The 23,493-nt window shown below is 42.5% G+C and overlaps 4 gene segments (V, D, J or C); all 4 read right to left on the bottom strand.

Annotated features, from left to right (window-relative positions):
* Positions 1 to 791: 791 nt before the first annotated feature.
* LOC136695251 (probable non-functional immunoglobulin kappa variable 6D-41) lies at positions 792 to 1,295 on the bottom strand. The segment is given in 2 exon segments: positions 792 to 1,129; positions 1,232 to 1,295. Coding segments are annotated over 2 exon segments (387 nt in total).
* Positions 1,296 to 5,114: 3,819 nt separating this feature from the next.
* Positions 5,115 to 5,610, bottom strand: LOC136694944 (Ig kappa chain V-V region L7-like). The segment is given in 2 exon segments: positions 5,115 to 5,452; positions 5,562 to 5,610. Coding segments are annotated over 2 exon segments (387 nt in total).
* Positions 5,611 to 7,915: 2,305 nt separating this feature from the next.
* On the bottom strand, positions 7,916 to 8,404 carry LOC136695231 (probable non-functional immunoglobulin kappa variable 6D-41). The segment is given in 2 exon segments: positions 7,916 to 8,253; positions 8,356 to 8,404. Coding segments are annotated over 2 exon segments (387 nt in total).
* Positions 8,405 to 22,367: 13,963 nt separating this feature from the next.
* On the bottom strand, positions 22,368 to 22,934 carry LOC136694945 (Ig kappa chain V-V region L7-like). The segment is given in 2 exon segments: positions 22,368 to 22,780; positions 22,886 to 22,934. Coding segments are annotated over 2 exon segments (462 nt in total).
* Positions 22,935 to 23,493: the final 559 nt, after the last annotated feature.

Raw genomic sequence — 23,493 nt, forward strand, 5'->3', positions numbered from 1 at the left:
CACTGTGGTCACTTCTGTCCTCTTAACCATCCCCTTCTGAGAAACCTGGCTGTTCCTGTCTCGCATACTGCTCTACCTCATAGAGATGTGTGTTGAATGCACTGGTGCAGAAAGTGTGCTGTCATAAACTCCAGGTGTATTCTGCACATTGGGGGTGACCTCAGACTGAATGTATTGTGAGAAGAAGCCACAGAAGGGAGTGTGATCTGGGTGATATTCTGCTGGAGGACACTTGATGTGGACATTGATGTAAATGTCATATTGACACATCCCCCCTTTCTTCAAACAGCACATTAGACAGGCTGTCTTAATGTTGTGCTTCATTAGTGTAACACTGTTGTAAGAAATAAAGCCCAGTGCTGAAAACCTAAACACCTAAATCTGTTTAAAATGGAAACCTCTGGGTTCAGGTCTGAGAACGGATCAAACAGAGCAGCTGTGTGTGACCTAAAGGCTTTAAACACTGAGCTGGAGTCAGAGGAAGAGGAGATCACTCACATGTTTAAACAGATGCAGTCTGTGATTGTGAACTGGAACTCTGAGAGGAAGGACACATTAAAAATTAAAATAACACTGTGCTTTATCTTACATTTTATAACCTGACTTCTTTAAGCAGGTCTGGACTACTCTTCTCATCTGTGGTCATCTCTACACTGTCCAGCACTTCATGGACAACAGGAGCTGCAACAAGAATCAGTTTCTACTGAACGACCAGCAGGGGGTGACTTCACTGAACTGATGATGTTGGAGTTGTGCAGCTGGAGTGAAGGAGGTTTTTGTACGGCTCTGTTTCACTGTGTGAACACATCCTTGCTGTTGATATAATGGTTACTCTTACAGTAATAATCTCCTGCATCTTCAGTCTGGACTCCACTGATGGTCAGAGTGAAGTCAGTTCCAGATCCACTGCCACTGAAACGAGCTGGAAAACCAGACTGGAGCTGATTTGCAAATTTAATCAGGAGTTTAGGAGCTTCTCCAGGTTTCTGCTGATACCAGTATAAGTAGTGACCATTTGAGCTGTGATAGTACACTGCCTGACTGACCCTACAGCTGATAGTGACTGTGTCTCCTGGAAGAACAGATTTCACTGCAGGAGTCTGAGTCACAGTCACCTGACCAGCAGACTCTGGAAAAGAATAAGATCATATAAGTTTGAACATAAAAACAATAAAATAACAATATATTAATGATATTACTCTTTTAAAACAAATCTGAAACAGAGTCTGACCTGGAGTCCAGAAGATCAGGGTCCAGATGAAAATGGGGATTAAAGTCATGGCTGCTGTGGGTGAAGACGTTTCTGGATCAGCTCTCAGTGATGAAGTGTTAAACTCAGGACTATAAACACTCCCAGAGCACTGAAGCATGGAGCACTCAGTGCAGCGTGTCCTCTGTTGATGCAAAACACCTTCAGAACAGAACTTCACCAGAAATCTCACTTCTCTTAATCATCCTTCATTTATTATAAACACTAATCAGCCAAAACATTAAAAATGACCTGCTTATTTCTACACTCTTTCACCTGCAGCACTGCTGTGTCTGATCCAATCATACCAGCACAACACACACTAACACATCATCACCACATCAGTGTCACTGCAGCTGAGAATGATCCACCACCCAAATCATATCTGACATTTTGGGTCCTGACCATTGAAGAACAGGGTGAAATGGGGCAAACAGCACATAGAGAGCAACAGATGGACTACAGTCTGTAACTGTGGATCTACCAAGTGCATGTGTGCAGTCAGTGGAGCTGTTAGAATTGACAATGAAGGCAGGAACATGGAGGTGGCTTTAATGTTATGGCTGATTGATGTATTATTAACAAGATCATAAATCAGTGATTCCTGACTTTACTCAGTAATCACTCCTCAAACTCCTCACATTTCTCTATCCTCCTGGCACGTGCAAATATTTTTTTGGGGGCAGCCAATAAGACGGCATCCATCACCAAAATTATCCATAAAAGTAAAAAAAAGTAGTATATATATGTTAACACAATACACATCTAATCAAATAACTCAAATTGTCAAATTGCATAAATTGCACTTATTTCATGACACATGAGTACAACACCTGTAGGCTATGCATGATGCATGGATCGTCTTTTGCTACTACAGACCACACCTGTAGAGGCTGGAACAGGGAGGTGAACTCACAAGGCTTTGAGGAGGAGTTGAGGGTGCCTTATGAATGCGTATGAAGCCAGACCTCCTTTGAATAAATGAATACGAGAAAAGGGTGGAGACGGGGTGGAGGTGGGATTAAGTTTGTTCAATGCGAAAATTAGTTTGCAGGGTATATATAGGGCTGAGGGGAGGAGTCTGGGGCGTGGTCTTAATCCCAAAATTATGACATTACATAACTCCACAAAAGGCAAGCATTTTCAGCGGGTGTGACGTCTAAACGCCCCACCGTTTTGTTTTGTTTTGTTTTTTTAAAGATACGTTGGGCCAATAGCCACGTAAAGTATTCAGCGGTGCTATAATGTTTAGTTTTGTGGTTAATTTTGCATCAAACAATGTCAGGGAATGCACAAACACTGTCATTACCTGTCTGTCTGATGCTGTAGGTGATAGGAGTGTGTAGCAGTTTGGCCTGGAGCTCAGCACTGCATGAGTGCTAACCTGAGGAGGAGGAGGGAGGGGCAAGGTGGGAGCTTGTGTGTGTCATGGATCAGATCTGAGCAGAATTCTCACAAGAACTCAAATAAATGCCCGTCAGATATCAAAACATTTTTGGGGGGAGTTGATGACAGAGAGGGTAACTTTTATTTTTATTTATTGATGAATGAAGAAAAAAATTGGGCTTCAGCAGAAATGGCACTCTTCTTTTCCAGGGCAAACGAGCAGGTGTTTGAGCACCACTAGGGGTCTATCTGTGCACGTGCCTGCTCTCTTCCTTTAGAGCAATGGTTCTCAATTTTTTTAGACAAAGTAGAAACCATTATCAAACCAGGACCTCCAAAGCCCACCTACGAGTCTTATCACAGAGACACGTGTGCCTTTGATTGTTCCTCATTCCCAATAAAGGTGAATCACAAAGATGGAAACTGTCCATTTGATTAGCACCTTTCCTACAAAAATGCACTTCAAATATATATATTATATAGCAGAGGCATAATCTCACTCTGAAATAAATGTAGAAAAAGCAACCTTCAACTCAAGTGAAAAAAGAAGAAAGAAAAAATCCAGATGAAGAAATAATTATTTCCCATAAAACGACCTGTTCCACAATTACGGGCACCATTAACAATTTCTTTGAAATAAATGTATTTGAACAATTTATGTCATTTCTACTGTAGTGTATAAAGTGGATCAAAGTATCTAGGAACCTTAAATTAGTAATTCATCACTTCCTGTTTCCCTGGGGTATAAATATGGCGTTACACAGAGGCATATTTCTCTTACTCACTCTTAAACATGGAAAGACTAGAGAACACACTATTCAAGTAATGTGTGTCAACCTTCATAAATCAGGCAATGGCTAAAATAAAATAGCCACTCACCTGCAGATGCCCTCAATCTGGGAGAGGACTGGAGCTGATTCGCGAGTTTAATCAGGAGCTTAGGAGCTTCTCCAGGTTTCTGCTGATACCAGTGTAAGTAGTGACCATATGAGCTGGAATAGTACACTGCCTGACTGACCCTACAGCTGACAGTGACTGTGTCTCCTGGAAGAACAGATTTCACTGCAGGATTCTGAGTCACAGTCACCTGACCAGCAGACTCTGGAAAAGAATAAACCAATATAAGTTTGAATATAAAAAGCAATAAAATAACAATATTTTAGGGATAGGGAAATTTTCTCTCATGTGTTATTAAAACTGATTACTCTTTAAAAATCTGAAACAGAGTCTGACCTGGAGTCCAGAAGATCAGAGTCCAGATGAAGATGGGGATTATAGTCATGGCTGCTGTGGGTGAAGAAGTTTCTGGATCAGCTCTCAGTGATGAAGTGTTAAACTCAGGACTATAAACACTCCCAGAGCACTGAAGCATGGAGCACACAGTGCAGCGTGTCCTCTGTCGATGCAAAAAACCTTCAGAACAGACCTTCACCAGAAACTTCACTTGTCTGCATCATCTTTCTTTTAATTTATTCACTGATCAGACAAACATTAAAATCCATTAAGAATTGGTTAACGGCTTCAAGGTGCTCTTCTTTACTTGGGGTGCAGGGAGACTCAAGACTTGTGTATAATACTTCTCCTAATCTTTTAATATATTTTTTAATTGTTTATTTGTTTTGCTCTATGATAATTTCAAATCATTATGGTACAATTCAAATAAATGAAAAACAATTTACAACACATTGAGGTTTAAATCTGCCACTGTGGTCACTTCTGTTCTCTTAATCATCCCCTTCTGAGAAACCTGGCTCAGTCCCTGTCTCTCTTAACTCTCTACCTAATAGAGATGTGTGGTGAATGCACTGGTGCAGAAAGTGTGCTGTCATAAACTCCAGGTGTATTCTGCACATTGGAGGTGACCTCAGACTGAATGTATTGTGAGAAGAAGCCACAGAAGGGAGTGTGTTCTGGGAGATATTCTGCTGGAGGACACTGGATGTGGACATTGATCTAAATGTCAGTTTGACTCATGACCCCCTTCCTCAACAGCACATTAATGTTGTGCTTCATTAGTGTAACACTGTTGTAAGAAATAAAGCCCAGTGCTGAAAACCTAAACACCTAAATCTGTTTAAAATGGAAACCTCTGGGTTCAGGTCTGAGAACTGATCAAAAAGAGCAGCTGTGTGTGACCTAAAGGCTTTAAACACTGAGCTGGAGTCAGAGGAAGAGGCGATCACTCTGACGTTTAAACAGATGCAGTCTGTGATTGTGAACTGGACTCTGAGGGGAAGGAGACGATAGAAATTAAAATAACACTGTCCTTTATCTTACATTTTATAACCTGACTTCTTTACGCAGGTCTAGACTACTCTTCTCATCTGTGGTAATCTCTACACTGTCCAGCACTTCATGAACAACAGGAGCTACAACAAGAATCAGTTTCTACTGAACGACCAGCAGGGGGCGACTTCACTGAACTGATGATGTTTGAGTTGTGCAGCTGGAGTGAAGGAGGTTTTTGTATGGCTCTGTTTCACTGTGTGAACACATGCTTGCTGTTGATATAATGGTAACTCTTACAGTAATAATCTCCATCATCTTCAGACTGGACTCCACTGATGGTCAGAGTGAAGTCAGTTCCAGATCCACTGCCACTGAAACGAGCTGGAAAACCTGAAAGGAGCTGATTCGCAAATTTAATCAGGAGTTTAGGAGCATCTCCAGGTTTCTGCTGATACCAGTGAAAGTAGTGACCCAATGAGCTGGAATAATACACTGCCTGACTGACCCTACAGCTGACAGTGACTATGTCTCCTGGAAGAACAGATTTCACTGCCGGAGTCTGAGTCACAGTCACCTGACCAGCAGACTCTGGAAAATAGACATGAAGAAGAACTCTTTTACACAGTTATATAAATCATATAAATAATATTTAAAAGAACCTCTTGAGGGCTTTCTCCAACATGAATCTGAGTCTGACCTGGAGTCCAGAAGATCAGGGTCCAGATGAAGATGGGGATTAAAGTCATGGCTGCTGTGGGTGAAGAACTTTCTGAATCAGCTCTCAGTGATGAAGTGTTAAACTCAGGACTATAAACACTCCCAGAGCACTGAAGCATGGATCACTCAGTGCAGCGTGTCCTCTGTCGATGCAAAACACCTTCAGAACAGACCTTCACCAGAAATCTCACATCTCTTAATCATCCTTCATTTATTATAAACACTAATCAGCCAAACATTAAAAGGCCGTCCTTGTTTCTGCACTCTTTTACATCTGCTGTGTCTGATCCAGCACTTTAGCCACTGTGATGTCATAAAATTAGACTTAGCTAATGTGAAGTCATGATAGAATACTGAGATGCTGTGATGTCATAATGAGGTGATTATCCTACTGTTTTATCTTAATGGGAGATGCAATTATTGTGATGTTGTACTGAGTGATGCCTAAGAGCATTCTTCATTGAAAGTAATGTATTAATACTTGAATGTTATTTGTTGTTTTACTATGCATCAAATGAAAAATGGGCAAAATAATGTTTGAATTGCAATTATACCTTACATGAAAATACTCGGTGGCGCAGCAGGTAGTGTCGCTTTCACACAGCTCCAGGGTGCTTAGACTGGGGTTGTGGGTTAAAGCCCTGCTCTTGTAAGCAGTTTGGTGTATTTTCCGCATGTCTGCATGAGTTTCCTCTGGGTGCTCCGGTTTCCTCCCATGGTCCAAAAACATATGTTGGTAGGTTTATTGGTGACTCAAAAATTGTTCATTGGTGTGAGTGAATTTGCGAGTGTGTGTGTTACCCTGTGAAGGACTGGCGCCGCCTCCAGGGTGTATTCCCGCCTTGCGCCCAATGATTCTAGGTAGGCTCTGGACCCACCATGACCCTGAACTGGATAAGCGGTTACAGATAATGAATGAATGAATGAAGCTTAATATATGTGAAGCCTTAGGTTGTCAAACCTGAATTCTGATGTCCCTGGGGAATAATATGAGGTGCTACAAAGGACAAATTCTGTTTCTCTTTGTCATCCACAAGAGGAAAGTTTGAGAATATACATATTAAATGAGAAAATAGTTCTCAGTTCGTAGATCAGAAAGTGGCTGTAAAAATACCTAGTAGACACAGGGAGAACAAGGACACTCCACCTAGATGGGACTTGAACTCAAGATGCCAGCACTTTGAAGCAAACATGCTCACCACCAAGCCACCATGCTGCTCTTATGACCATGCTTTAGCCTGCAGCCATAGCACCTGAGCATCAGAACATGCTAATCCACTGAAGCTAGCAGGTGTGGGCCTGGCCAGTGCTTGGGTGGGAGACCTTCTACAAAAGGTGTTTTAGCTGGGGATAACAGTGGATGTTGTCCCTGTGTTCTGTATGGATCCCAGTGCCTGAGTGCAGTGACATGAACACTGTACTGAGTAAATAGTGTCATCTCCAAATCAGACATAACTTAGAGATGCTGAGTCTCTGAGGTCCTGAAAGATCCCAGGGCATTGAAATGATAAAAATAGGAGTGTTACACTGAGGTTTATTCTGCCACTGTGGTCACTTCTGTCCTCTTAACCATCCCCTTCTGAGAAACCTGGCTGTTCCTGTCTCGCATACTGCTCTACCTCATAGAGATGTGTGTTGAATGCACTGGTGCAGAAAGTGTGCTGTCATAAACTCCAGGTGTATTCTGCACATTGGGGGTGACCTCAGACTGAATGTATTGTGAGAAGAAGCCACAGAAGGGAGTGTGATCTGGGTGATATTCTGCTGGAGGACACTTGATGTGGACATTGATGTAAATGTCATATTGACACATCCCCCCTTTCTTCAAACAGCACATTAGACAGGCTGTCTTAATGTTGTGCTTCATTAGTGTAACACTGTTGTAAGAAATAAAGCCCAGTGCTGAAAACCTAAACACCTAAATCTGTTTAAAATGGAAACCTCTGGGTTCAGGTCTGAGAACGGATCAAACAGAGCAGCTGTGTGTGACCTAAAGGCTTTAAACACTGAGCTGGAGTCAGAGGAAGAGGAGATCACTCACATGTTTAAACAGATGCAGTCTGTGATTGTGAACTGGAACTCTGAGAGGAAGGACACATTAAAAATTAAAATAACACTGTGCTTTATCTTACATTTTATAACCTGACTTCTTTAAGCAGGTCTGGACTACTCTTCTCATCTGTGGTCATCTCTACACTGTCCAGCACTTCATGGACAACAGGAGCTGCAACAAGAATCAGTTTCTACTGAACGACCAGCAGGGGGTGACTTCACTGAACTGATGATGTTGGAGTTGTGCAGCTGGAGTGAAGGAGGTTTTTGTACGGCTCTGTTTCACTGTGTGAACACATCCTTGCTGTTGATATAATGGTTACTCTTACAGTAATAATCTCCTGCATCTTCAGTCTGGACTCCACTGATGGTCAGAGTGAAGTCAGTTCCAGATCCACTGCCACTGAAACGAGCTGGAAAACCAGACTGGAGCTGATTTGCAAATTTAATCAGGAGTTTAGGAGCTTCTCCAGGTTTCTGCTGATACCAGTATAAGTAGTGACCATTTGAGCTGTGATAGTACACTGCCTGACTGACCCTACAGCTGATAGTGACTGTGTCTCCTGGAAGAACAGATTTCACTGCAGGAGTCTGAGTCACAGTCACCTGACCAGCAGACTCTGGAAAAGAATAAGATCATATAAGTTTGAACATAAAAACAATAAAATAACAATATATTAATGATATTACTCTTTTAAAACAAATCTGAAACAGAGTCTGACCTGGAGTCCAGAAGATCAGGGTCCAGATGAAAATGGGGATTAAAGTCATGGCTGCTGTGGGTGAAGACGTTTCTGGATCAGCTCTCAGTGATGAAGTGTTAAACTCAGGACTATAAACACTCCCAGAGCACTGAAGCATGGAGCACTCAGTGCAGCGTGTCCTCTGTTGATGCAAAACACCTTCAGAACAGAACTTCACCAGAAATCTCACTTCTCTTAATCATCCTTCATTTATTATAAACACTAATCAGCCAAAACATTAAAAATGACCTGCTTATTTCTACACTCTTTCACCTGCAGCACTGCTGTGTCTGATCCACTCATACCAGCACAACACACACTAACACATCATCACCACATCAGTGTCACTGCAGCTGAGAATGATCCACCACCCAAATCATATCTGACATTTTGGGTCCTGACCATTGAAGAACAGGGTGAAATGGGGCAAACAGCACATAGAGAGCAACAGATGGACTACAGTCTGTAACTGTGGATCTACCAAGTGCATGTGTGCAGTCAGTGGAGCTGTTAGAATTGACAATGAAGGCAGGAACATGGAGGTGGCTTTAATGTTATGGCTGATTGATGTATTATTAACAAGATCATAAATCAGTGATTCCTGACTTTACTCAGTAATCACTCCTCAAACTCCTCACATTTCTCTATCCTCCTGGCACGTGCAAATATTTTTTTGGGGGCAGCCAATAAGACGGCATCCATCACCAAAATTATCCATAAAAGTAAAAAAAAGTAGTATATATATGTTAACACAATACACATCTAATCAAATAACTCAAATTGTCAAATTGCATAAATTGCACTTATTTCATGACACATGAGTACAACACCTGTAGGATATGCATGATGCATGGATCGTCTTTTGCTACTACAGACCACACCTGTAGAGGCTGGAACAGGGAGGTGAACTCACAAGGCTTTGAGGAGGAGTTGAGGGTGCCTTATGAATGCGTATGAAGCCAGACCTCCTTTGAATAAATGAATACGAGAAAAGGGTGGAGACGGGGTGGAGGTGGGATTAAGTTTGTTCAATGCGAAAATTAGTTTGCAGGGTATATATAGGGCTGAGGGGAGGAGTCTGGGGCGTGGTCTTAATCCCAAAATTATGACATTACATAACTCCACAAAAGGCAAGCATTTTCAGCGGGTGTGACGTCTAAACGCCCCACCGTTTTGTTTTGTTTTGTTTTTTTAAAGATACGTTGGGCCAATAGCCACGTAAAGTATTCAGCGGTGCTATAATGTTTAGTTTTGTGGTTAATTTTGCATCAAACAATGTCAGGGAATGCACAAACACTGTCATTACCTGTCTGTCTGATGCTGTAGGTGATAGGAGTGTGTAGCAGTTTGGCCTGGAGCTCAGCACTGCATGAGTGCTAACCTGAGGAGGAGGAGGGAGGGGCAAGGTGGGAGCTTGTGTGTGTCATGGATCAGATCTGAGCAGAATTCTCACAAGAACTCAAATAAATGCCCGTCAGATATCAAAACATTTTTGGGGGGAGTTGATGACAGAGAGGGTAACTTTTATTTTTATTTATTGATGAATGAAGAAAAAAATTGGGCTTCAGCAGAAATGGCACTCTTCTTTTCCAGGGCAAACGAGCAGGTGTTTGAGCACCACTAGGGGTCTATCTGTGCACGTGCCTGCTCTCTTCCTTTAGAGCAATGGTTCTCAATTTTTTTAGACAAAGTAGAAACCATTATCAAACCAGGACCTCCAAAGCCCACCTACGAGTCTTATCACAGAGACACGTGTGCCTTTGATTGTTCCTCATTCCCAATAAAGGTGAATCACAAAGATGGAAACTGTCCATTTGATTAGCACCTTTCCTACAAAAATGCACTTCAAATATATATATTATATAGCAGAGGCATAATCTCACTCTGAAATAAATGTAGAAAAAGCAACCTTCAACTCAAGTGAAAAAAGAAGAAAGAAAAAATCCAGATGAAGAAATAATTATTTCCCATAAAACGACCTGTTCCACAATTACGGGCACCATTAACAATTTCTTTGAAATAAATGTATTTGAACAATTTATGTCATTTCTACTGTAGTGTATAAAGTGGATCAAAGTATCTAGGAACCTTAAATTAGTAATTCATCACTTCCTGTTTCCCTGGGGTATAAATATGGCGTTACACAGAGGCATATTTCTCTTACTCACTCTTAAACATGGAAAGACTAGAGAACACACTATTCAAGTAATGTGTGTCAACCTTCATAAATCAGGCAATGGCTAAAATAAAATAGCCACTCACCTGCAGATGCCCTCAATCTGGGAGAGGACGCAAGTGTATCTTGCCACCACGCACAGTGAGAAGGATGGTAAGAGAAGTAAAACGTTCTCCAAAGCTCACTGTAAGAGAATTGAATCAAATGGTAGCATCTTGGGGTTATGAGGTCTCCCAAACAACCATCAGGTGCTTTCTACTTTTCAGGAAGCTGTTTGGGAGGCATGCACGGAGAAAGCCTTTTCTGAGTTATACTCATAAGCTTAAATGGGTGGAGTTTGCCAAGCATTCCTGGGATTTTAACTGGGACTATGTGCTTTGGTCAGATGAGACCAAGATAGAGCTTTTGGCAACAAACACTCTAAGTGAGTCTGGCGTAACACCAAGGATGAATACGCAGAAAAAAACTCATGCCCATTGTTAAGTATGAGGGAGGATCGGTCATGCTGTGGGCCTGTTTCTCCTCCAGATGAGTTGTGAACCTTGTAAGGACACATGGGATCACAAACTCTTTGAAATATCAGGACATTTTGAATCAGAATCTGGTGGCCTCTGTCTGAAAGCTGAAGATGGGTCGTCACTCGGTCTTTCAGCAAGATAATGACCGTAAACATGTGGCCAAATCGACGCAATCGGTTCACAAGGCACAAAATCAAGCTCCTCTCCTCAGTCCTCAGTCCCCAGACCTCAACCCAATAGAAAACCTGTGGGGTGAGCTGAAGAGGAGAGTGCATAGGAGAAGATCCAGGACTCTGGAAGATTTAGAGAGGTTGTGCAAAGAGGAATGGTAGAAGATCCCTCTTTCTGTATTCTCCCATCTTGTGAAGAGTTATAGGAGAAGATTAAGTGCTGTCTTGTTGGCAAAAGGAGGTTGTAAAACTGCTAACACCAGGAGTGCCAATAATTGTGGCACACATGATTTCATTCAAAAGATTTATTTCTTAATGTGTGATTTTTTTTTTCCCACCAAATAAAGGCACTTGAATTAAAGCTTAGATTTTTATCTTTTTTTGATGTCCAATATTATAAAAAAAATATTAGAAGCCAAAGAACGCTTCTTAACCAGGGGTGCCAATTATGCAGGGTGCGGTTTGCACAGTGTGGGATCTCCAGGACTGGCATTGGGAACGTCTGCATTAGTCCATCATTAATGAAACTAAGACAGTGACTAAACTGACTGTTTAATTTTTCTGAAAACCCATTGTAGATCTTTGTAAAAAATATTGTGTGACTTTACAGTTTCACATCCTCAACTCAGCTCTTTCAGTGCAGTCTCTTACTGAAGAAGGTTTTTGTATGACTCTGTTTCACTCTGTGAACACATAACCACTGCTGGGTTTGTTCTACAGCTGATAATGACTGCGTCTCCTGGAAGAACAGATTTAACTGCAGGAGTCTGAGTCACTGTCATTTGAGCAGTGGATCCTAGATAGGATCACAAAAAGAATAGAAATACAGAAGCATATTAATGGAAGAAGTGAACAACTCTGCATCGTCTCTGAAAGGAGGAGTCACACATGAGCTAAACGTCTCCACGCTATAAACCAAGTGTAATCCAGAGGAGAAAAAATCTGTGGAGCAGTGGAGTTCAATACAGTACCTTTGGGATGAGTTGGAGTGGATCAGAACTAATCACCCAACATCCAACCCCTCATACATTTCAGCAACTACAGCTTTAGTGCTCTAATGCTCCTGTGACTGAATGCAATCAAAAATTCACAGCAATAAACCAATATCTAGTGTAGAGTCTATTACTGCAAAAACACACCTTGGTAGGTGGATTGGTGTCTCAAAAGTGTCCGTAGGTGTGAATGTGTGTGTGAATGTGTGTGTTGTTCCTGTGAAGGACTGTCTTTAATAAATTTACGCTAATTTCATGACTGAAAGTGACAAAGTGGTGTAAGGAGCAATGAGCCCAACCCTGGTAAACCAATCACACCACTCTATGAGACAGTACAGCGCCACTTATGTAAGTTTGGGACAGAGGAATAACCAAGGGCACATGTTGTGTGATAAGACTCATAGGTGGTACTTAGAGATATTGTTTTGATAACGGGGGGTACTTTATCCAAAAGTTTGAGAACCATTGCAGGTAGTGTCACAGTCACACAGCTCCAGGGACCTGGAGGTTGTGGGTTCGATTCCTGCTCCGGGAGACTGTCTGTGAGGAGTTGGTGTCTGCGTGGGTTTCCTCCGGGTGCTCCGGTTTCCTCCCACTGTCCAAAAAGCACACATTGGTAGGTGGATGGTGACTCAAAAGTGACCTTGAATTGAATAAGCGATTACGGATAATGAATGAATTTCTGAGGGATGTGTAAGAGCCAGACTGAGCAGTTTCACATCCTCAGCAGCTGCAGCAGTGCTGTCTCTTTAACTGATGGAGGTTTTTGTAAGGCTCTGTTTCACTGTGTGAACACACAGCTACCGGGGCAGTGAACACCCACACAGTAATAATCTCCTGCATCTTCAGACTGGACTCCACTGATGGTCAGAGTGAAGTCAGTCCCAGATCCACTGCCACTGAAACGAGCTGGAAAACCAGACTGGAGCTCATTCGCAAATTTAATCAGGAGTTTAGGAACTTCTCCAGGTTTCTGTTGATACCAGAATAAGCGTTGGCCTGCTGAGTCTTGGTGCACTGCCTGACTGACCCTACAGCTGATAGTGACTGTGTCTCCTGGAAGAACAGATTTCACTGCAGGAGTCTGAGTCACAGTCACCTGACCATCGGACTCTGGAAAACAGACATGAAGGAGAACCATTTTACACAGTTATATAAATCATATAAATAATATTTTAAAGAACCTCTTGAGGACTTTCTCCAAACTGAATCTGAAACAGAGTCTGACCTGGAGTCCAGAAGATCAGGGTCCAGATGAAGATGGGGATTAAAGTCATGGCTGCTGTGGGTGAAGAAGTTTCTGGAGCAGCTCTCAGTGATGAAGTGTTAAACTCAGGACTATAAACACTCCCAGAGCACTGAAGCATGGAGCACTCAGTGCAGCGTGTCCTCTGTCGATGCAAAACACCTTCAGAACAGAACTTCACCAGAAATCTCACTTTTTTATATTATCTTTCATTCACTATATATTACAAAATTAGAAGACCAATTATTTTACATAGTATTTTGAACAGTACAGATCTGGAATCTGTTCTCTACTTTTTTTTATCGATTTATTTTACAATTTTATCTGACATATTATGCGAACCAGTTGCAACACAAATAAGATAAACATCAAAAAACTAGTATGAGTTTGTCCTTTTTGTTGTTTCCTGTTAAACAGTTGTTTCAGTACTCAAGGGTCAAGGGCTACATTGGGACTTAACAGGCAGGGCAAGGTGGGGGTTATGGGGAGTGGGAACGAATATACATAAATTACAAGGGGTAATGGCAAATATCTATAGACCTAATAGACATGGCTTTAGTGTGCCATCTAGTTGAATGCAGGCTATTGCAGGAGTAGGACCAGGCCCGAACTCCTCCTCTCAGGCCTCTACATACCCCGCAAATTCACGTCTTTTCAGCATCGGACAAACTTGCTTCATTTAGTTCACGAGACGGATCTTGACTCGACTACTTCACTACCTCATCTCGCTCCTCCGCGCTAGGTAATTTCCGCTGATCCTCATATTTGGATCCGTGTTCAGCCATTATCAAGCTCACGGAGCCTCCTGTTTTTCCCTTTCTCTGGCTAAACTGCTATGGGACTGCCTGGTATTTGAAGTTATGTTTGGCCATTGTCGCACCGGCAAACCGCTTCGACTGTTCTATGCTCTGCGGTATTTCCCGCTCCAGATCGGTGCTCTGCTCTCCGGCTTCTTCTCCCACTGCAACCAGCTTCCTGAGTGATCCCCCACATCTGTCTCCAACACTGGCGCACAGCTTTGAGCCTCCCCTTACCTTCATCTCCGTCTATGCTGCTACGGGATGGCCTCATGTTTGGGGAACGAGAATCTACCGTCGTCATGGATGCTGCTCCACTGCTACGTGGTCTGCAGCGCCTTGAGACTCCCATTTCCTCCTCTCCAGCAGACTCAATGTTCCAGTAACATGCTCTGAAACAATGGCTTCCCTTTCACTCACTCAGCTAAACAGAGAAACCCATCTGCCAGTGTACGGAGACCAAGCGCAGCAATGCGATGACGTCACAATCCTATCTCCGACTCAACCCCCCCCCTACTAGAGCATTTTTCGTCTTCCTGTTACCCTTCCTGGTTGTGTCTAAGCTGGAGGCATTAGCCTCAATGTCTTATAGTCTTTGCTGTCTCAGAAGTCGGTGCCATAGAGGGCTGTTTTGATAATGATATAATGACCTGAGCTGCATTGCATAATGGCTTGCAATCTGCATTATTTATGCACATCACAGGGTACTAGTTCACCTGCACTGTTTGCCAAGATGGTCCTATTTGAAATGTTGGAAACGAAAGCAGGCAGCATGTTTAAGCCTTCATTCTGAATCGGCGCCTCCTTCCCTCTGAACAGTGCCTTGATTGACAGCATTACACCCGTTTTGACGCAGCCCTCCATGCTCATTTCGTTCTCTCTTATCCTCTCAACCCCTCCTTGCTCCTTCTTCCTACATCTGTCTCTACACATCATCCCCACCCCTCCCTTTCTCTTCCTCTACATCTGTCTCTACACATCATCCCCACCCCTCCCTTTCTCTTCCTCTACATCTGTCTCTACGCATCATCCCACCCCTACCCTGTTGCAGCTGCAGCTACATGCCTCACACCTTCTAGCTTGCACCCCTCCATAGGCCTGTGCTGGGGGCACTCTATGCAGTCTCCTCACTGCATGGCTTTCTTGTTGTTGATTCACTTTCATCCCACCCTTTACTCCACGGCAGCTGTCGCTCTATGAATCAAACTTTCCAGCTCGCACCCCCTCTACAGGTTGCTGTTGCGGGCCTGTCTCCTGCCCGGCCCTCTGGACACTCAATGCAGTCTCCTTGTTGCACAGCTTCCTCATTCTAGATTTGCTCTCATCCTATCGTCTCATTCCCCCAGCCTCTTCATCAGCAGCTTGTGTACTTCATGGACGCTCATCCCAACCTCTTCAATTTGCGGCCGTGCCATACCCTGCCTCTAACTTTACAATTCTCACTTTTCTATTCAGGTGCTGCTGCAGACCCTCCACAGCCATCCTGACTCCTCTGCGGCTGTGCTGCTCCCACCCTCCAGCTTCCAGTTTGTACTCTGTTTTCAGATGCTGCTGTGGACTATTGTACCGGACCCTCCCTTGTGCTGCCTTGCTGCTCACACTCTACAGCTTCCAGTTTGTACTCTGTTTTCAGACGCTGCTGGGGACTATTGTACCGGACCCTCCCCTGTGCTGCCTTGCTGCTCACACTCTACAGCCTCTAGCTCATGCTCTGTTTTCAAGTGCTTCCGTGGACCTTCATCCCCCACTATTTTGCTGCTGCACTTCTCCCAGTCTCTAACTTTCCAGCGTATCATCTTCTCAGGTGCTGTTATGGACCATGTCCTAATCCTCTCCCCTTTGCGGCTGTCCCACACCCTGCCTCTTCCTTTACAGCACAAAGTCTCTCCTTATGTGGACCTTCATCCTAATCCCCTTCTCTTTGCGGTTTCGCTAAATCCTGCCTCTTCCTTTACAGCCCTCCTCTCTGATGCCGCGGACCTTCGTCCCAATACCTAGCTTTGTGGCCACACCGCCTGCCTCCAACTTCGCAGCTTGCGCTCTCTCATCAGAAGCTGCTGTGGACGCTCATCCCTATGCCTTCCCCTTCACAAACAGTGCCCTGCGTCCACTGTACGGCTTGCACTCGCTCCTGCTGGATCTTACTTTCTGCCTCTCTGCTTGCAGCTAAGCTTCTCCCAGCCCTAGCTTTGCAGCTCGTGCTTTCTCCTACCACAGACCTTTGGCCCAGCCTCTCTCCTTTCCGATTACACTGCTCCTATCTTATTTCAGCCTATTTTACTTTATCAGGTACTGTCATGGACCTTCATCCCATTCTCTCCTCTTTGAAGCCACGTTGCTCTCAGCTTCTAACTTTCCAGCTTGTGCCACCAAGGACCTTCATCTTTCATCTCTCTGCTAGTGACTGCACGTCACGCTGCCTGTTATGGTACTGATCACACTGATTTCTGTGGGCAGCTGTGGGCCTTCAACCTGACCTCTTCTCTTCGCAATCACACTGCTCTGAGCCCCTAAATTCCAGCGCATGCTCTTTTCTCAGGCGTTGCCTTGGACCAGCCCCCTACCCAGCACTCAGGCACTTGATATCCCCTCAAATTCAATTCGCCTTCTTACATGCTGCCTCTTCTCTGGCACCTGTTTTTCTTCAGAATCTAAGCATATTCGCTATTTTTGAGTCATCTTTCTACCTTGCCCCTTGCTTGAGCTCCTCAGCACTTTTGGATTTGGTCTCTTTCAGTGTTTCCTGCTGTGTGACAAACTGCCTTCTCGCTATTCCTGCAGTTCTGACCCTTTTTGGGCTTCTTATTTGGCCTCATCTGTCATCCCTCTAGATCACACTTCCGATTTCAATTCCCTCATTGGAAAAGCACCACCATGGCACACCTGCCAATGAAGGACATCTTGCTTTATTAGTGCTGCCCCTTTGTAGTATTTGACTGCTACTAATCCATTTTCCACCTATTGTTGCCAGCCTCAGACCCTTCACCATTACACATCCACCACCAATTACACTGAAGTAGAAATTGGACTTAGCAACACTCTGTCCAATGCACCCAGTCTGATGCACTATCATGGTGGCCTCAGATTAACGTCACTATTATTGTGACACTGTAGCTTAATGACATTTAGCTGGTGATATTTTAAAATTCAAGTAGTAGTTAATCAATTTGAGTTTCGCTGACGCAATGATCTTGGCAATCTTAAGACCAACTCTGACTATATCGTATTTTGCAATTATTACCCCTTTACCGCTGCGGCATCTAAATACTCAAATTACTGACTAAGGTCAGTGCTGCAACACTGAGAACTATATGGTGCTTCATTAGGGTGAAAGGTTTGTTCATTTGAAAAAAAATCAGAAACTGAGCGGTCAAATCTTGATATTGAGCTTTGAAAAATACAATGTATTCAAAATTAAAATTGTATGATGATTTTTTTCAGTTTAAATAGAACTTTGATTGAATTATTACATTTCTTTGAATAAAGAAATTCAGTGTTGTATTTTTCAAATTTCAATCTCAAGATTTGAACTTTCATTTTCAGAATTCTTTTTTTTTTTTCAAATTAACAAAACTTTTGACCCTAATATAGCTCCATATTGTTCTCAGTGTTTCAGCACTGACCTGCTGCTCTCGGCGCAGCTGCAAAACAACCCACTGTAGGAGAGACTAACTCCACTGGCTGCTGATCTGAATGATGGATAATCCTGGCTGCTGATTAGATAAATAAAGGTCACCATGGATAATCTGCCCCTTGCTCTGGCTGAGAGATAGCTGTGTGTTTCTGTCTATTGCCATAAGTGTGACCTCAAATATATGGAACAAATCATTTCCCGTATCGGTTCAAAACGGAATGCACCTGTTAGTGTCCGAATATGGGATGATTCCTTATTTTAAGGGATGGTGTGCATATTCTGCCAAGACAGCAATACAGACCAAAAGCCAATGGTTGTCTGGAGACAGAAAAACATTTTTGACATAACTGGGGGTGCTAAAGGACATTTAGTGGAGCTATAACCTCCTAAAACAGGTCTAATGACGTCCACGTGTAATGGAAAAGCAAATAGCTGAGTCTAGCAGGGTAAGTACCATTCATTCATTATCTGTAACCACTTATCCAATTCAGGGTCGACGTGGGTCCAGAGCCTACCTGGAATCATTGGGCGCAAGGCGGGAATACACCCTGGAGGGGGCGCCAGTCCTTCACAGGGCAGGGTAAGTACCATGTAGTGGAAAATTACCATTGGTTGCACTTAGTTGTGGTCATTTACATAAGTGACCAAAAAATTAAAATATAAAATCGGATGCAATTCACATACCAGCTACCCTCACCTGGGCCGTCCACCAATGGGGTGACCATTTGAGTGTGCCCATGCTCTCCCATTCATTTTGGGGTGTCTTTGAACCAATAGTAAAGGGATCTCTGAGCCACTTTCAATTCCACAACAACCAAGGTTCACTTCTAAAGAGAACAGTCAATTGATCCACCAGCTTAACAATCTCTTCATAGCTTGAACATTTTGTTTTTTTACAACAATGCTGAAGATGACGTGATAAAGCTGTGACACAAAACACTACTGAATTGTTTGAAGTAGAATCTCAGTATAATCCAGAGCTATTTTGAAGCTCAGCTAATAATGGTCTGACAGGCTTGTGGGAATAAAAAGCAGCCTCATTTTATACATCTGTAAAACAGCTGTTCATGAAGCAAGTCATGAATAAAATTGATTACGTGTCAGACATCTGCTGCTCTTCTTTTTATAAATACTTTTAATTCGTCCTGTTGTCGTCTTTCCCAAAATCTCTGAATTACTTTTAATCATGCCTTCATGTTTATGTAGTATGCAGTCCCTAAATGTAACTGGCATCCCCTCTCAAATCAAACCCAGAATACAGTTCTAGCTTTCTAAATGTGACTAAAGACTATTTAACCCACCTATTATGTTTTGCTGTCCCCGTCACAGCGATCTAGAGTCGGGCCTGGCTCTAAGGTGGGGTTCTGGTAAACCTAGTCCAGGTTATTGACAGAGATAGCAATGAATATTTAATTTACACCGCATTTTAACATTCCATTATGAGTAGATTTTAATGTTATGTCTGATTAAAACAGAAAATTATTTCACAGTCATTTTTGTCATGAAATATTGTCACTGTCCAAAAAATAAATAAAACCATGCATGTCTAGGCTCCAGAACAATACATTTGGAGTGTATTATCTGTCCATCTTTTGTGACATTTTCATACAGTGTAAAGTGCAGCTGATGTGTTGAAACAATGGAAATTAAATACAAGGAAAATGGAGATACATGTTTTTTCTTTGGACAGCAGCAATGTTATCTTCCCCTAGGACCTGTATCAGCCAATTAATCCATTTGGAGGGCCCATATTTTCACATAAAACATGACACAATAGAAAGTATCAAAGCGGCTTCTGTAGTCCAGATGAATGTGGTGACTGATTTTAAGGGAGACTGAACAGTTTTGCAGGGCCCTGCAGCTGTGTAAACTGCCAGCAGGGGACAGGTTCAGGAGGTTCAGCTGAAACTGTAGCTGTGGTTGGTTTTTGATGGTACTTTGTGGATCTTGCATGTGTTAATGTTCCTAGTATTTTCGAAGTGGAAATGCGAGGCTGAAATTTTGAATGGAATTTTGTTTTAGACCCCCATGAAAAGGCATAAGTTACAGAATATTTTCAGTTTTCATCTTTTTTGTAGTATCTTTAGTTTTCTCTGTCATTAATTTATACTGTTAATATCTACTTAAATAGCTATCATTTGCAAAATCTGAGGAACATTGTCAACTTTCAGGTGACATTCAGGTGATAATTTTGGGCATATTTTTTATGTATATGTATATTTTATGTAGATGATTTTATATGTTTCACACCTGACAGATAGAAATGTTATTTGTTTCTTCAATGGGGTGTGAAGACAGCAGTGTTTTTGAGCAGGAGGTTTTTGTACAGCCTGTGAATGACTTTATATCACTTTGGTACACTTTTGGTGGAGGAACCAAACTCTCTGTAATATCATTAAATTACAACAAAATGCATATGTGTTTATTTAACATGTATGTAGTAATTAATTGGTTACCAGTTGGGCTTAAATGAAAGGGTGATAAATTAATAGACCACTGCATAGACTTCTTCATATCTGCAATTATTTGCTCCTGACCATTGCAGAAAAAGGTGAAAGTTGGCACAAAATGTGTGCAGAGCAACATATGGATTACAGGCATTATTGTAGAAATAACATATGCACATATGTGGCCCATGCAGCTGATATGTTGGACAGAGAATGTAGCTGGCTTTAATATTATGCTAATTTGTGTAAAATTAGTTGTCATTGATTCAGTGTCATTTACTCAGTAATCACTCCTCAAACTTTTAAGGTTAAGGTTAAGAAAAACTTAAGTTTTCTCTCTCTTTCTATACATGATGGAAGAGTCAACTACTAACTACTAAGTATTGTTATAATTCAAACAGTGTTATGTTTGTTAGAGATTGTGCTACTGTGTCATTACAGGAGATTCAGCTACTATGATGTCATAAAATTTGACTTGGCTAATGTGATGTCATAATGGAATACTTAGCTACTGCAATGTCATAATGGGAGATTCAGATACTGTGATGTCATAATTAGAGATTAAACTCATGTCATAATAAGATATTCAACTACTGTGTTGTCATACTGCAGACTCTGTGAAGTCATCTTGGGTGAGCAAGCTAGCATGTCATACTTTGAAATTCAGCCACTGTGATGTCACAAAATTGTGCTAATGTGATGGCATGATTGAATTCTTAGTAACTGTGATGTGTAAACAATCCTCCCTCTCTCAGATGAAGGACAGCCTTTAGTCGAACTCCAAACAAACCTGCAGTGAAGACAGTGCTGGCAGTAAATACCTCTGAATGATTAAACTGATAACTGAATGAACTTTGTCTCTGAATGAATGTGTTTCTAATCTAAAAGTTCAGTTTGTCATCACAGACGCAGCACCCTGGACTCAGAGGAACTCTGAAACTCAGAAGGACTCCTCTGGCAAAGGCAAATTCAACATGGAGGAACAGTGTGGCCTTGATCTTAAGTGAGGGAGCTTCTCACAACCTGCAGAACCTGATCACACAATCTCTGAAGACAAGCATCAGCTTTAAAGAAGTTCTGTGTGAACTGGGTGTGTTCAGGTGGTAGAGCATTAGTCTATGATTCAGTCCAGAACAGTTCATATACAGGGGGGAATGGTGCTCCTGTTTCTCGTGGTTGGAGTGAGAGCACAAACAGACCTGTGGCTACACTGTGACACTGATTTTACTGAATCACCAGGTAATAACCTTGTTCAAAGACCTTTATCTCACCAAGAAACTTCTTTATCTCATATAATTGCCTCTGAGAGTCTTAGTTCACTGGAGCCCAGTCCTGGCCCTGGAGCCTCTATGTGCTGCATCATGTTTTCCCAGCTCTACACAGCTGACCCAGCCCATGAGGAGCTTATTCATTTGTTACTAAGTTGTGCTCAATGAGACAATGCAGGAAGAATGTGCACAGTGTGGGATCTCCAGGACTGGGATTGGGAACGTCTGCATTAATCCATCACTAATGAAGCTAAAGCAGTGACTAGATTATTTCACTGAAAAAACATTGTAGATCTTTGTAATAGGTAACTAACCAGTAATTCATTCATGCGTTTATTGTCTGTAAACGGTTATCGAATTCAGGGTGGCATGGGTCCGGAACCTACCCAGAATCACTGGACGCAAGGCAGGAACACACCCTGGATGGAGTGCCAGTCCTTTGCAGGGTGACACACTCACAGATTCACACACACATTAACATCTATGGACACTTTATCATAACCAATCCACCTACAAATATGTGTTTTTGGACTGTGAGAGGAAACCGGAGACTGCCACGAAACCCACATGGACACAGGGAGAACACACCAAACTCCTCACAGTCACCTGGAGCGGGGATCTAACCCATAACCCCAGGACCCTGGAGCTGTGTGACTGTGACACTATCTGCTGCACCACTGTGCCACCCTATTATCCTATAATAACTTTCCTAATTTCATCTGTTAGTGTGTGACTGTGCAGTTTCACATCCTCAACTTAGCACCTGCAGTATGTTTCACTGCAGCAGTGTAGTCTCTGAGTAAAGAGGGTTTTTGTACGGCTCTGTTGCACTGTGTGAACACATTACCACTGTGGTAACTCTGACAGTAATAATCTCCTGCATCTTCAGACGGCACTCCACTGATGGTCAAAGTGAAGTCAGTTCCAGATCCACTGCCACTGAAACGAGCTGGAAAACCAGACTGGAGCTGATTTGCAAATTTAATAAGGAGTTTAGGAACTTCTCCAGGTTTCTGCTGATACCAATGTAAGAAGTGACCATATGAGCTGGAATAGTGCACTGCCTGACTGACCCTACAGCTGAGAGTGACTGTGTTTCCTGGAAGAACAGATTTCACTGCAGGAGTCTGAGTCACAGTCACCTGACCAGCAGACTCTGGAAAAGAATAAGACCATATAAGTTTGGACATAAAAACAATAAAATAACAATATATTAGTGATATTACTCTTTAATAACAAAGAGTCTGAAACAGAGTCTGACCTGGAGTCCAGAAGATCAGGGTCCAGATGAAGATGGGGATTAAAGTCATGGCTGCTGTGGGTGAAGAAGTTTCTGGATCAGCTCTCAGTGATGAAGTGTTAAACTCAGGACTATAAACACTCCCAGAGCACTGAAGCATGGAGCACTCAGTGCAGCGTGTCCTCTGTTGATGCAAAACACCTTCAGAACAGAACTTCACCAGAAATCTCACTTCTCTTAATCATCCTGCATTTATTATAAACCCTGATCAGCCAAAACATTAAAAATGACCTGCTTATTTTTACACTCTTTTACCTGCAGCACTGCTGTGTCTGATCCACTCATACCAGCACAACACACACTAACACATCATCACCACATCAGTATCACTGCAGCTGAGAATGATCCACCACACAAATCATATCTGACATTTTGGGTCCTGACCATTGAAGAACGGTGAAATGGGGCAATCAGCACATAGAGAGCAACAGATGGACTACAGTCTGTAACTGTGGATCTACCAAGTGCATGTGTACAGTTGGTGGAGCTGTTAGAATTGACAATGAAGGCAGGAACATGGAGGTGGCTTTAATGTTATGGCTGATTGATGTATTATTAACAAGATCATA

This window comes from Hoplias malabaricus, chromosome 4, assembly GCF_029633855.1.
Source record: "Hoplias malabaricus isolate fHopMal1 chromosome 4, fHopMal1.hap1, whole genome shotgun sequence".
NCBI lineage: Eukaryota > Metazoa > Chordata > Actinopteri > Characiformes > Erythrinidae > Hoplias > Hoplias malabaricus.